This window comes from Pteropus medius, unplaced genomic scaffold (genome assembly GCF_902729225.1).
Source record: "Pteropus medius unplaced genomic scaffold, Ma_sr-lr_union100, whole genome shotgun sequence".
Classification (NCBI taxonomy): domain Eukaryota; kingdom Metazoa; phylum Chordata; class Mammalia; order Chiroptera; family Pteropodidae; genus Pteropus; species Pteropus medius.
Window position 1 is genome coordinate 12,603,642 of NW_024351729.1, and position 16,118 is coordinate 12,619,759.

At 35.3% G+C, this 16,118-nt stretch overlaps 1 protein-coding gene across 9 annotated transcripts in view; it reads left to right on the forward strand.

Moving 5' to 3' along the window:
• The window catches only part of PARD3B (par-3 family cell polarity regulator beta), a 901,201-nt gene that overhangs the window by 346,124 nt on the left and 538,959 nt on the right, over positions 1 to 16,118 (forward strand). For 8 of the 9 annotated variants that reach the window (XR_005649078.1, XM_039844925.1, XM_039844928.1 and 5 more), the window contains exon 3: positions 2,268 to 2,439. Coding sequence is in view for 7 of the 9 variants with exons in the window: in XM_039844925.1 (XP_039700859.1) it covers positions 2,268 to 2,439 (172 nt within the window). In the remaining 2 variants the exon portion in view is untranslated. Of the gene's footprint in view, positions 1 to 2,267; positions 2,440 to 16,118 lie in introns of those variants that run through there. The other variant, XM_039844934.1, reaches the window with a different exon arrangement.

The window sequence follows — 16,118 nt, forward strand, 5'->3', positions numbered from 1 at the left end:
CATGGGGTTGGGAGACAGGTTAAGCCAGTAACTGAGGAGATCATGAGAGTTGGGTGGCCTCTAGATCTCACTGTCATCATTTGAGAAGAGTCATGTATTGCCTGTATCTCCAAAGAGCAGAGTTCACATTCTTTAGGACATAACATCCTCATGGACAGCTATAGATATTTCTTCTTCTATATAGAATGTAGCTTTTCTTCTTCCAGTTTTCTTTTTTGAATGTAGCTTTTCTTCTTCCAATGTAGCTTTTCTTCTTCCAGTTTTCTTTTTTGGAAAATGGTTACAGTGTAGTCAAATACTCTGTATTGGAAATTAAAACTAGGTTAGATTCTAGTGCCAAATGCTTTTTAGGTGTTTCTTTGGGAAAAACAATCTCCAAACTACTCCGTTCTCCCATTTAATAAATCAATGCGATATTGTTACCACATACTTATAAATGTGTGTGGATGTAATAGTATGACAAACAGTAAAGTATCTTAAGAAGAACATGTTATGTAACAGCCATAGATAATGAGTTATCTTATGAGTTATCAATTTTAAGATCTTGTATTATACTTTGGATTAGTATTTTTTTGTTTGCCCCAATATTTAAGGCACATAAAATATACTGAGTTAAGGATGTAGTAACTGGAAAAAGTAAGGAATTCTCTTAACTTATACAAAACTATTCATACTATCAGTAAAATAAGCCATTTTGCTTAGGTGATTGGTATATTAAAATAAATGTCACCAGTATGTGAAGTTGAAATTGTAATTATGTCACAGAAATAGTGATGAAAATAACACTTCCACCACATTTTAAAATTGATTTTATTTTCCTTTACAAGATTTAAAGTATTAAACTCATCACTTTGGCCAGATAATTAGAAAAATATAGTTCTAAGATGATTTTTATACTAGAATTATATTTCATTATTAATCCATTTAAGTCTTCTCTCAAATCAGTTTATCAGTGCTGCCAATTAAAAATAGAAAACATATGTGCTCCATTTTAAGAATTAAAAATAATGCCTTGGGAATAGCATCTCTTTTCTGTGGTGAGAGGATTGTTGGATTTTCCAATTAAACAAGTCTCCATACTGGAAATGAGTAGTCAATTATGAACATTATTTTTGAATAGCCAATTTGCATATCCCTAATTATATTCATTTCTTTTGAAACACTGAACTTGGAGTTTATGATGTTTTCATTGATTACCTTGGTGCGTGTGTCATTAATACTGTTGCCAGCAAGGTGCCCCTATGAATGAGGCTTCGAGTGTTATCCTGAATAAACGATTGAATTATAAATAGGTTTGTTTTATTTAATGAATGAAAAATACAGAGATTTACTAGCAGTTTTCAGATTTACACATACAGCACTTTAATGGGTTGACAGTAGCATCCTTGCAATGCCAGCTGCACTCACACTTGGACTTTTCCTTATCAGTGATAAGGGGCATTTGAGGTTCCTTGATGGTGGCGCTGTCCGCTAGCCAAATATGCAGCTTAGCCGGGCTGCCTTCACTCTTTATACAGCAGTGTTTGCACAATTAATGGAATATTTTATGATATTTTGCCCTAATTTTATGAAAAATGACTTGGAAACAGATAATCAAACATTTTATATTAGTGACAAGAAGCATAGTTTTCACATGTAAGAAAATTGAGATGAAGTTGGAAATAATTCGGTGAAAAGTGCTGATGTTTATTCTCATTGGACTTGGCATTCATTGGACTTAAACCAGTCAACAGAGTCAATAATGAAGGAAAAGAACAAAATTAAAGGCATTTTTGTATAAAAATGGGTTATCTCTGCGTACAGGATAAACACACATTCTGTGTAAATATACACTGCGTGTTTATCAATTTATGATGATTGTGTCTAAAAGGAAAGGTATAATTCTGGGTTTCCTAATGTCTGTTGTTTCACTTCTGCATATTCAACTTTTATTTTGGGGAACACTTTTGAAAGAGATACTGAAGTGTTTTTAGGCATATTAGAAAAGGTGGTGAGGGGAGGAGGCAGCCATTTCATTCCTTCAAGAGAGTTAACCAAAACTGATTATCTGTTTCAGGAATAAACAAACAAACCATTCACTATTTCCTGGCCATGGTGCTTTTAGATGTAATATTGATTTAAGAGTTGTGGGTACAGTAACATTAAAGTTTTAAATTTTCAGAGGCCATTTTCTTTAAAATCAAATAAAGACCACCATCAGCTAGATACAGTATCTGGATGATATGCGTGCCCTACGAAGTAATTAGTGTTGTTGGATTTGTTTGTAGCTGATTGCTGTGTTTGACGAACAAGAACCACTCCACAAGATTGAGAGCCCCAGTGGAAACCCGGCAAGTCGGCAGAGCCCAGACGCTTTTGAGACAGAAGTGGCTGCCCAACTGGCTGCGTTTAAACCAATTGGTGGGGAAATTGAAGTAACCCCTTCTGCTCTGAAATTAGGTATGTGTATTTTTTGTGGTATGTTTTTCACCTGGTCAATATACATCACCTTGCTGACTATGAGTTGCTTCTACTTTATGACTTATCCTGTACCTTCCTTTTTTTTTTAAAAAAAAAAAACTGGTTTATCTTTTTTTAAATTATTTTTTATGTAGCTCTTCGTAGCTATTGTTGCTCAGGCAAGTGGATGCAGGTTTTTGTTTTTGTTTTTGTTTTTTTTCCCTGAATTACACATGAATCTGAATCTGAGTTGTGTGCCCCTGAGCTATCACAGGGAAGGATTTGGACTGTAAGTCCCTGAAAAAGTTGTTTGGAAAAAGCTAAGGGTGATCAAAGAACTAAGATTAGAAATAAAGGTCACTTCCTGTTTTAGCCACCTTTTTCCCCTTAGACTACATATCTTAGAGTTTGGGGAAACCATTCTAATGTTAGTTTCTAATTCTGTTCTACGGATTTATTCAAACAAGAACAACTCACTCAGTAATTTTACTCAGAATTATTTTTTGCTACATTTGTTTTGAAGATGTGGGTAGAAAGAGAAAATAAACATTCTTCTAAAGTTTCAGTGAATTTACAACTCTAAGAGAAATAATATGTTAGGTTTTGGTGACACCTTTGAGATAAATTTAGGTCAGTTTAACAGCATAAAGTTTTTGAAAAATAGTATTTTGGTACTTAAAATAATTTTTTTATTCCTGTTGAATGTATGCATACATTTTGAGACAGCTCTAAGCACCTGTTATAGGTTAATTCTCAAGCTAGAATAGAGGTGTTTTCCACTTTGCAAAGGGCACCTTATTCTTTTTAAAGCAAAACATATGCTTAAAATTGTAAAAACTACACATAGTACTAGTTTTTTCCCATTTGAAACAAAATATATATTGTCAATTTTATTTTATATACCACAATACTGAATATTCATATTTTGCACTAATTTTATGGAAAGCATCTGTAGTAACCCTTTTAGGATAAACCAAGTGGAAATTAATGACCTACAGTCTTTATGATTTTCCTCTGTCTTTTGGAAAGCGAGCTACTGAAGCAGTCTGCTGGAACGCGGACATTGAGGGGCTTTGTGGCAGCTTTTCTTCATCTGGAGGGAGGCTTGTGGCTTCAACAACCTCACAGCCCTATCATTCATTTGCATAATGGATGCCTTTTTATCCATTATGCAAATGGTTGGGAGGAAAATTAGACAATAAGGGAAGACGAAAGGAGAAAATTGTTCTTGCTTGTTTTAATATTCTATTTATAAGCAAGCACTGTGGTCTTCAAAATGCGGAACCTCAGAGTACCCCTGTGCCTGGGAACTCGTTTTGACTTTCTTTTTTTCTCTTAACGAGCTTTTTCAGGGAAAAATGTTTGTTTTTCTTCAGTTTTTTTTTTCAGTTTGTTTTGTTGAACCATCTAAGCAATATAACATTAAATGCAGGAAGAAAAGTAAGCTGAGATTTCTCTTCTTTTAAAGTGGACTTTCTATTTCTTCAATACTGATTTTCTGGTAAGACAGAGATAGAAAATAATATTTATTAAATGGTGAGTACACTCCAGCACTGAGCTCAAGGCAACAAGCATTCTAAATCCTTTACTCATAACAACTGATTTAAACCTCATAATACTTAATTGGATTCTATTATTCCTCTCATTTAAGAGATACGAAGACAAGCACAGAGCAAGACCAGGATTCGAACCCTTGCTGGCTCCAGTTTTGCTATGCACCTCATTTTGGGTGATTTACTTTGCGATTATATATCAAAATCCTGCTAATGCTTAACTTTTTGGTTTCAAGTCCCATTTCCCCTACTACTCCAGATTAAATGATGAGATTAGCTAACCTTTACTATTAGGTGGTCAGTGTTGCCTTCCAGTTATTTGGTCTGACACCATGGCATCATTTCTAGTTCCTTCTTTTTCTTCCCACCATCCCCACTTTCTTCAGCCTTCATGTCCATGACCATTGCAGCAGGCCTGAGCCTTATCATCAGTCAGACTCTTGTAGAGGCCTCAGAGCAACCTCTTTCTTTACAGTGCTGCTTTCTTCAATCCCTGCTTCTGCCAGAACCACCTTTCTAAATCACAAATTTGATTACATAACTCCCCTGTTTAACAACTTCCAATGGCTTCCTATTGCATGGAGAACCGTATCCAAACTCGTTAGCAAGCTGATGCAGATGGTTCCTCAGAATTAGCTGAAAGAATTTGGGCAGGGATGAATGATGACAAAATCAACCCTTGTCCACCCTCATGGTACCATGCGATTGAGTACTTGTCATATCTGGAACTTTAAAAGCAAAGAACAAAAAACATATATATCGAGTGTCTCAGAGAAACTAAAGAAGGAAGCAACACAATCAGCTTGGGTTTCTGTCCATTCCGTTTCCTTTCTGCTGCCTTTGGGGCTGGGTGTAGTCACAGGTTGGGCATGTGTCTGTCATCTTAGGGTGGAGGGACATGCATGGCAGCAGATACAAGTTTTATGGCTCTCCCAGGAGTGTCACCCGGTTGTTGTGCTGTCAGCCCACTGAGATCCTGTTCAGATGAAGAGTGGGAAAGGGTGGTTAGAGGACAAGTAGCATTAGTGTTCCAGCGATTCATAACAGTGTGCATATAAAATGCCAGACAGGGAGCCCCAGCCCTTGATCTTGGCTCCCCACTCAGCTCTTCAAGGCCATTGAAACTGGTCCTACTTCTTATGGGACTCATTCCCCTCGGCTGGTACAGCAGAAGCGAGTGCTTATTCTCACTGTTGTTGTAGTTGTTGTTGTTTTTGAGATCCATTCAAGAAGGTGAGGAATTTAATCTTTATTAGTTCTCCTGCTTATCTCAGACATAATTTAACAAATATTAGGGATCGATACATTTTTATGATTAGGTCATTTTAATCATTAAAAATTTGTCTTACTGTTATCTGAGAGAAAATATAGTCAAAGTTCAGTGTAATTTTTATATCTCTTTTCCAACACAAGATAATCATCATCGGTATTCTGTTAAAAACCAACATGCATGCAGATGCAGGATGGCCCCTCCTGTTCTTTTTTTTAATCTTCCAAGATGAAATATTTATGCACAGAATGTGCAGAAAGTTTACATTCACAGGCTCTTCATGATCTAGCTACTTCCTCTTTGTCCACTTTTATTACTGGCCATTCTTCTACAGTCCCTTTAACACGAAGCCACCATGAACCATTGCTATTCCCCCAAATTGCTACTTTCTTTCAAACCTCTGTACCTCTGAAACAGTAGGTACTGTTTCCTTTACCTGGCTCATCCCTTTGCCTACTTGGTAAACTCGTATGCACCTTTTAAGGTCAAGCTCAAATATGTCGTTTATGATGCCTTGTCCACAACTTCAAGATGTTATGATAGGTGTACGATAAATATATGTCTTAATTCTTTATTCAACAATACAGGGTTACAAAGATGCATCAGAGAAATCTACTGACCTAAAAGGGTTTTTATAGTCTTATACCATATAAGCTAATGAGGTATATATTTTTAATTTGAAGAAGAGTTTTAAATCAAGCGGGCAACCACATAATTTCAATGGCATTCATCTAAATTATTTCCTACCATTTATTTTCTAATAGATTGTCTAATGTAATGCTAAATGATTAAGTCCTGACTCAGCCCTAACTAGCAAGTCATCCTGACACCTTAAGATTCTGTGTTTCCGAAATTGGTTAATGTTTTTTACTATGTAGCCTGGAGGTTTCTAACAAGTCAATTTAAAAGAAGAGACATGGTGGAACAAACACCAGGTAGAATAGCAAAGAATCATATTCATAGAGTACATTTGGACTTTAAAATCACCTAGTTCAAGAGTTTTCTAAGTCTTCTTTGTGGAACCCTATGGTATTTCTTAACATGTTTTGGAATTTCAACATATATTCGATTCTGGTTACTTCACTAATAACATTTATTCAGCATTTAAATTCTAGAAACTATTCTAATTCATTCACGATCACTTGTACAAATGGAGTTAGTTATGCTAACAAGGAAGAAAGGGATGAGAAGGCTGTGGAGCAGGCAACGGAATCCAAACACTTTTGAGAATTCCTACAGCAGAGAAATCCACGTCCACCAAAAAAAATCGTTAGCACCCCTTAGAATAACTTTTCTGAAATGCCGATCTAGAAATAGGGTTCTATAAAATTCCATAATTGCTTAGACATTTTTTAACAAAAGAGCAAATAAAAGCTTAGAGAATATGCTCTAATATCAAATAACTAGTTGGTTAAAGAACTTGATTGGAACCTGCATCTCTTGGCTTCTAGTACAGTGCTTTATCAACTACATGGCATTTTTTGAATTAATTATAGATTTCAGTTATCCATGTCTTTTAATACTATATGTGATAAAATAGTACCTCATATCCTTTGGAATTGAGATAAAGTGTAAATTAATACGCAGATACTATGAATAGCTGTAAGTCAAAAGCTAATAAGAAAATAAAGATCAGAAAATTAAGATGGAGAAAATTTCTTTTAAATTCTTTAAGTTTCAGAAATGGAATTGCTCTTGTCTTATCTTGTGTGTGTTCATACACGTCTGCGTGTTTGGGGAGAAATGGCACCAAAACCGTTTATGTTAATGGGATTCCTAGGTGATTTTTTTTTTTTATATCGTGGAGATTGTTGTACTGTTTTTGTAACATGCAGTTACATTTCAAGTAACTGCATGTAGGGCCTCTGTAAATAGGACAAATTAGTGAGGACAATTATTTTGAAGTTCGGAATAATGAGTCCTTTAACCTTTCCCACACTAGCTCCTATGCTGCCTTTGTGATCAGTGGCATCTGACCTTCTGCTGTTCTCCAAAAGACCTCATGAGGCCATAGCCCAAGGTTGGTCCAATCCTCGTCCCTTGAGAAGCAATGATATGGAGCTGGTCCCAGATCCTACAGTATTTTATCCAGACAAGTAATTTAGCCTATATCTATCAGAACCACGTTTTTCCAAATGAAATATAAAGCGGGACACATTTGGCATTTCATAGAAGTGAATAATCATAACTGAGACCATCCAGGACACTTCCGGATGTGTCACTACCCTATCTCCTTGGGCCACAGTGTTCTCATTTTAAAATAAGCCTTTCTCGCTGTTACGGGCTATTTTTATCCCAGGAGAATTTCATTAATACTAAGCTGAATTTGAATCTGACTCCATGCTCATGTTAGTTTTTCCCCCTTGGCCCCAATTAATTAGTAGATTTATTTTATACATTTTGATAATTTTTCTCAGTACTTCTTGATTGAAATTTGTTATTTTGGGTTCAAGCTTCCATGAGAAAATATTTCTTTAGTTACAATTATTTTAGCAACTTAATTCAAACAGTGTGTCAGGATAAAAAGTACTTTAAACTTGGTTGTTGCCACTCTTGTGATCTATATTACCCAGATATAAAGCTATCTGATTAAAGTTTGGAGTTGAAATAGTATTAGCTTTATTCTCCTCTTGTGCATTAAACTTTGAAGATGAGCTACTTTCTATTTGAAAGTGATTCTTGTTTTTGAGACTTGAAAGCTGAAAGGTGCCTCAGATGCTTTATTGTTTCCATGTGTGTTTGTGCTTCTTCAAAACTAAAATGGAAATTATGATTGTATGTTATAATATAATTATTTTCAAAACACTGAGTTCTTTGCTCTTTATTTTCAGTAGTTCTCAGAAAATATTCTATAGCCATAGATTAGTGTTGGAAATTGTGACTGTTTTCTTCTGATTTTGCGTAATTCACTGCATAAGGGAAACATATGGGAACATTTGTCTGAATTTCTAACGAAACCAAATCCCTTTATGGCACTGATCTTCAGGAAAAAATAAAGAAGGGGGAAGTTTATTCCTTTAATTAGGCTGCAGTGTGTAAGTAGCTGCCGTGCCCATAATGTGAGTTTAAATATTGGCATCTGATCCTAGACAAACACTCTCACACCACACACATAGCAGAACTAAACCTCAGGGCTGGGTTGTGCTCCTGCTGGAGCCTTTGAATTCTAACTACAAAGCGCACAAGCATGGAGGGTTCCTTGTTGCTGGAAGCTCTCTGCTGTGGGCTGTGAAACTCAGAGCTGAAATTACTAGGGAACTGAGGTCATTTGCTTGGATGAATCCATAAGTCATAATTTGGTCATTGAGTTTCATCCTATTTGTTTCCTGTTGGGACTGATTATTCAAAAGTTAACAGCTATAGCATAGCTTTCTTTTCTTTTTCTTCCCTGGGAGCCTGGTATTTTTTTTTCCCATGGAGGCTTAGATGAATGATGTTGTAATTAGCTATGGTAACCTTGCTAGGCTATCATCAATCAGTCATAGCCATATAGTCAAAGTGTGTGCATGCTTTCTGGTGTAATGGTAACTAAAGCAGGACCAAAAAGGTCACAGCATCACTACCCCATCTCTTTACCATTCTTCTTTCGCTATTGTGGCTTTGGGTTCAATTTTAGTTTGTTTTCAGAGTAAGTGAAAAGTTGGGGGAGGGGAATAAGTCGGGTTATACACTGAATATTTAAAAAAATTTTTAAGACTCTGGAAAAGGGCCTAGAGTACTTGATTGAATGAGAATAAAATCAATACCTAAAGACAAGCAACTCCTAACAAATATTAAAAGGTAATTACCATACAGAAGTAATTTTTGTTTGTGTTAGAGAAATTCAGGTGTGAATGATAGTTCGTATGTGACGTTTTCAATATACCTGACAGTGCTTTCCCTGAGCAACTACAGACTGATGGTCGATAAATGCCTGCTTCTTAGGCAACCAGTTCATAACACCTTGCAAAAATAACATGATGAGTCTTGCTTGAGAATAGTCTACTTTTATAAGTGTCTTTTAAGTGAGATATTAAATTACAGAATGTTAAGCAAGAAAAATAAAAAATTATCATCATCCTAACAGAACTACATTTTCATTTTTTCCATTTTCTCTCTTGTTCATCTTTGTATTTTGGTCTTAAATCAATTTTTTTTTCACCTACTTCAGTCCTCCTTTTATCTCCTTAATTTTGTGTATCTGTATCTAATGTCTAAATTTAGTACCTAAATTGTTACTAAGTTGGCTGTATTCTGATTAAAAAAACCATTCAAGAGAATTTGCATTTGTCCATTTACCCCCAAATATAAATATAAAATAGTATATAAAAACTAACCTTTCATTCTTGTTCTTTTCCAGCTGTATTTTCTAAGTTGATTATATGACCTCAAAAAAAAAAAAAAAAAGAAAAGAAAAAAAAATTGAGTTCACCGTCTCTCCTTTGGCCTCTTGCTGATGCTGGACCCACACTGAGACAGAGTCTGCAGATCCTCTCATAAACAAACGGAATGAAAGGTCACCTGCCTACTGCTCACTTGATATTAGACCCCTGGGTTTTCAAGCCTCTTTTGCAGATTGCTTTTAATAGTAAGCCCAGTGAAGCTGTGTTTGCAGAGGCCTAGTCCCTGAGTAGTAAAAATATTTTCAGCCATGCTGTCATATTCAGCTCCTTGTAGTTCCCTGGACCACTGATAAAATGATTTGCAGTTTGTCCTTTACTAAAAGAAAGTGAAGGGGCCCGCCCTGCCCCCCCAACCCCCCCCCACACCCACCCACCGTAGTCTCCTCTTCCCTTCCCCACACACCATTACAACCCCCATATTTTATTCTTGCGAACAGTCCCAGCTCTCTCTTATGTTCTGTTTAGGTTCTCTGGGGCAGCCAAATAGGACCAAGCAGAATGGCCCTTCGTTCACAAAGTATAAAGCACTGCTTTTCAGAGCCTAGTAGGATTTTGCATGTCTATCACAAAATGCTTTCAAATTACTTATCTGTATTAAAAATCCTCTTAACTCAGAATTTTGTACATGTAAATCTTTGTGGTCATAAAATAGATTACATTTCTCATGAATTTCTAATCACACCTAAACAAATTATTTATAATAACCGTGCTGATTTTCTTTTGCAGTCTGAAATTCAAGAACCTTGCTAATAATTCAATATATGGCAAAGCCTCTTTTGCACTAACGACTTAAATATAAGGTTTAGTCATTGGGATTTTTTTTTTCTGTGTGTGTGTGTGTGTGTGTGTGCATGCATGTGTATGTGCATGAGTTATTTTCTTTCCATCCAGATGGGTGAGTGAAAAAAAATGCACTAATTTAATTATTTACAGAAGATCCATCTTAAGGACAAGTCACTCAGAGTTGGACACGCTTTTATGACTGGCTCAGGATTTTCTCATTTGCTTTATCTGATAAAGCCATATGATGAATTAGGCCCCAAGATACACACATTTGGTTATTTCCTTGTTCTGTACACAGTTTGAAATTTTACTAAGATCTTGATTCAGCCCAATGAAAGTAAGAAATACTGAAACAGCTCGATCTGTTCATTCTCACATCCCAAGGTGATAAGGAAAGGTGACAGCCTTTGCTAGCAATTGCCACAAGAAAAGCTATCTCTCTTGTGTTTGCCCTTTTTTTAATGTTTACCAGATAAAAGAAGACAACCTCCCAGATATCACCACCACACCCTGTCAATTTATCATTGAAACAATGCATCCATCATATGGTACAGAGAAAATGATTCTCGCTTTGTTTATTCTTGGCTTAATGGGAAAAATCTTGAAAGCTATCAGAAAATACAGGTAACTCTTTAAAAATACCAGAAAAATTCTGATTGTTCTGATTGCTCTTCTATATAAATATGAGAATCTGTTAAACTCATGAAACTCCTTTACAGATGGAAGAAATTTGGGGTTTTATGTTTGTTTTTTTTCTGTGAGTAAAATTAAAGGAAATTATGTGGTACATCATGCTTATTTTCTTTTTGTTTATGTGGAAAACTTGGCTATGATTACTTAATACATGTATGTGGAATATAGCATGATCTAGGAAAATAATGAGTAGGCCTTTTGCCTTACCACAACATGTTTAAAATCATAACTCTTGTGTTTGGTGTTTTAAGATAATATTGGCTATAAGAAGCCATTACTTCAGTGTCCATTTTTCTTGAAACTGTTAGTAAGAATGGTGTTTCCATATTCTTTTGCACTATTTGTTCTGAAAAATGGCATGGATAACAGCAAGCTGAATGGCTTTGTGTCATCTGGTTCTACATAATTGCGATGATCAATTAAACTCTACTGTGTTTTTAAAATAAATAGACTTTCTACCCTAGAGATCTGAAACCATGAGGCAAACTTCTTATTTTAGTCACAGTTCAGGAATAATGTCCTTTGACCTCACAACTTTAGTTTGGTGTTACAGTTAACTGCCCCTATGGCAAAGTTCAGCATTTGCATAACTAACATCTGCTCTTTTTAGATTTTTAAATGGTTGGGCTTAAGAATGTAGCTATGGAAATCAGTATATCTGATGTCCATGCTACAGAAGATGGTCACGTGCCTTTCACTGACTTCAGTTAACCAATAATTATTTATTGCCAGCACAATAGATGAAAAGTATTATGCTAGTTTCCAGAGGAATATAAAATAAAAACAAGTCATGAACTCACTTCCAAGCAGCTTGCAATCTATTTGATTTAAAATAAATTACTGAATGAGTCTCTTAACTTGGTTAGGTTTCCATTTTTATAATTTACAACTGTTGTTGTAATAACACAGAGGACACAATTACAAAACCATATAGTTGAAAAAAGTCTTAGCTCGTAAGTAAATTTAGATGTACACAAAGCCTTTATGTGTTCTATTAGTCATGTGCAGTGTCTCTCCTTAGCTTGGTTAGTTGTCTTTCGTTTGACTCTTTGGTTGATGGAGAGGTTCATGAAAATAATAAAACTTCAAGTTTGTAGTCTATCGGTGATTCTTCAGTTTCATCAACTCTATTTTGGACAGTGTTAATTTTATCTGCTATTAGGTGACAAGAAATAACTAGATTCCAAGTCTTTCTACTACCACCAACAATGTCCTGTGCTGCTCAAGGCGGGTCTCCAAAGACCTATGGATCGATGGGTGAATATTTATCTATCTGTCCATTCATCTATCCATCCTTTGGCTCAGAGACACTCCAGTCAAATGTACTAGGTAGTGAAGTTGGAGACCAGGCTTCTACATTGATGAATTCAGCAAATGCACTGTTTAAAAGAATTAATTGTGCTCTAAGCAGGAGATGGATGTCAGTGACCCACCCCTTGCTGCTTTTTCACTCAGTACCACATAAATTCTGATTGGATCCCCAAGGGTGATCTTTTCCTCAAGTCTATAGGCTACACCTCAGTCTAATTTATTTACATGATACATCAAGTTTGGGAAAGTTCTATTTTTATTTTTTCTGTTTTTCTGATTCAAAATGCCATTCTCCAGTTGAGTGCCCAAATCGTCTCAATATGATTATTTTATAAGTAAATTTCTTCACACCGTGGGATGTACTGAGAAGGAGCATCTTGACCATCTTGGGAGACTTCCTTAGAGTTAGAGAATGGATGTTGTGTTTTTTCTCCTTTTCAGACCAATCACTACCTTTTTCAAAAACTTGCTCAAAATCAATTTTCTTTAAAAGAACTTCCATGGTTGCCTTATTGCCTTATTTTTTAAAATAATGTTTATCATTTCTTTGCTAATTGTCATATGCTTGATATGATTATGGTCTATCTTTACAAGATGAAAAGTTATAAGGAGGTTGGCAAAATCCTTGTCTATAATTCATATCTCTTTAAAAATTTGATTTTTTTCTCAATACCCAAAATGTAACCTGAATATATTTGATTTCATTATTTTTCTAAAGTCTTACTGAAGCAAGTAGGCAATGCATTATTTCTCAAAGAAACAAGGGATGGAGAAGGATGTAGATTATATATAACATATTCACTTTACAGCAGTATAGTATAGAAATTATGAGTATAAGCCATGGAGGAAGACTATGTAGGTCAGATAAGGCTCTGCCCTTTACAAGCTGGGTGATCTTTGGCAAGTTATTTAACCAAACTGTGTCTCAGTTTTTTATCTGTAAAATAGCTAATATTAGCAATGGTCTGATAGAGTTGTGAACAGCAGAAGCATTAGTATGGATGTAAATATAAAACACTTAAAATAGTACCTGCTATATTAGTGGTAAATACTAATTACAGTTATTATTTTCACCATTATATTTATCATTTGAAAGAAAATTATAAAATTTCCTTGTGTTTCTTTAATTGATATTTTGATCTGGTTCTTTGTTCTCCCTTTTTCTCATTTTCAACTCTTAACCAATGATACCGTTTTCTCTCTTTTTCATAATGGAGATTTTTTTTCATAATTTTTTGTAATGGAGATTCTGGTCATTTTATGCCTTCTCTTAAGCTAAAAAGTAAATTTGTTTTTTCTCTCTTTGCTTACAGGATAAATGGTAAAATGGTTTGAAGCCAAAACAATTCCCAGAGACATTAATCAGAATGGTATAATTGCTGCAAAGTTTTCAAATAATACCTTTGTGTTTGTTTCTAGACATTTATAGAAGGGTAATTGCTTTGATTCTTTTTATCTTTACTTAACTCAAGTATTTACTTTCATGTAGTCACCCTGAATCAGCATATTGTTCATAAGTGCATGCTGTTCATGTTTGACAATACCTTTACACAAGGGAATAACAATTTATTTTTAATGTTGTTCCACTCACCCAACTGACCTAGAATTCTGTATCAGACGGGGTGCCGGCAGGAAACAGATGGCATGCTCAAAGGTGTAATTGAAGAGAATTTAATAATGGGATTGTTTATGAAAGTGAGGCAGTCAAGTCCTAAAAAGAGTGGAGATCCCTTCCCAGCCCGGGTCTGAGAGGGGCGAGAGGGGAGAATCCTTACCAGTCGCCGAGGGCTGCAGATGTGGGAGGGATGGCCTCAGAGGATTGGAACCTGTGACCTGAGGTGGTTCAGAGCTGCCACTTTCAAAGGGGGAGCTGGCATAGAGGGAGCACAGTGGGGAATAAGTCCTAATATTCATCTCTTCCTCTCCCCTGATCTCCTGCTGGTTTTTCCTAATGACCAACCGCAACAGGTAACTGGTCTGTGTGATGCACTGTCACTGAGTGGAAGTCAGCTTCCTGGAAGCCCAAATAGAGCTTAAAAGACTGGAAAGTGACTCTAGATAGCAACATGGAGGTCAACCAGCACAAATACCGAGTCTGTGTGACTTTTTTATAAGATGCTGGTATAGATCAATAATGTTTTAAAATTAACAAATGATTGTATATTTGGAATAGAACTTATCTATTGGAATGTAGAAATCATTAAAATATACATTTTCCTTCAAGGTGTTCACAATTCAGTGCAATAGTTCTCATCCTTTTTTTTTTTTTATTGAGACATAGCATAGGTGATATTTCTATATACAGTACACTGAAGTGTATCACCTACCTTTGTGTAATATTGCTGTTTTGCTGACTATAATTCTACCACCTTTATAACTTAGTAAAGCACATCATCTTTCAGTTCACAAAAAGTGAATCGAATATACTTCTTTTGTGTCTCCTTCTCAAACTTTCATAGAAATGGACATTTTAAGTAAAAATAAAGTGGGGGTGAATTAATTAAAATACTGGAAATAGGAAGAAGGTAAATTGGAAAGTAAATACAATCAGATTAACAGATAACTCAGAATTTAGGTTGCCCTAGAGTAAAGTCTTCTTCCTCTTGGCATTGAAGGATGACCTGGAGTGGACAGCCTGCCTGCCTGCTTCCTGTGCGTATTTGTTAAAATGAGACCTGTCAGTGAGCATGTTTTGTTATATCACCCACCTAATTTAGGGGAGGAGTTTGCTCAGGAAAGACCCATGTATTGGCAACAAAAACTGAAGCTACTTGCTAATTTTTTTTATTATGTATAATTTATTTATTTTTTATTTTTTAGATTTTGCCACTTGTTATTCTTAAACAGCTAAGTACTTTATTCAAAAAAAATAAATGGGCAACTACCACTCACCAGAGTTTTAAGAGAACAACAACTCAAATGATGGTGCTAGGATGAATTGACAAGACAGCCTTAGAGAAGAACAAAAAAGCTGGAGACGCTACCTTACCAGATATCAGGATTTATCAAGTTATAGTAATTGATTCAGTGTAGTTTTGGCACAAAGTCAGATGAGTGGAATAGAATAGAAATTTCCAGCAACAGACCTTCATAGTTTTATGTCAGATTTAACACTGCTGTGCAGTGAGGAAAGGATAATGTTGAGTCAATTTAATATATACATATCTTAATCCCTACCTCACATCTTGTATAAAAATCAGTGCTGCATAAATCATAGATCTAAATATAAGAGAAGAGGAAAAAAAGCTCTTGAAGACAACATATGGGAATATGTGCATACCTATGGAGTTAGGCTTATTTTTAAAACAAGACATGAATAGTACTACCCATAGGAAAACTTTTAGTAAATTGGATCATGTTCAATAAAGGACTTCTGTCCATTAAAGGACAAATTTAAAAGAATGAAAAAGAAAAGCCGTAGGCTGAGAAGATATTTGTAATATAAATATCTGACAAAGGATCATCCATGCCCAGAATATGTAGTGTACTTCCAGAAATGACAAGAGAAAAGGAGACAGCTAAATAGAAAAATAAAAAAGAACTCTAATAGGAATTTCATAAAATAGATATTTAAATCAGCAGTAAATATACGAAAACTTATTCCAACTCCATTGGTCTTCACAGAAAGGAACGGTAAATCACATTTCAAATTTGACAACAAAAAATAATGCAGCTTGTTTTATAAGT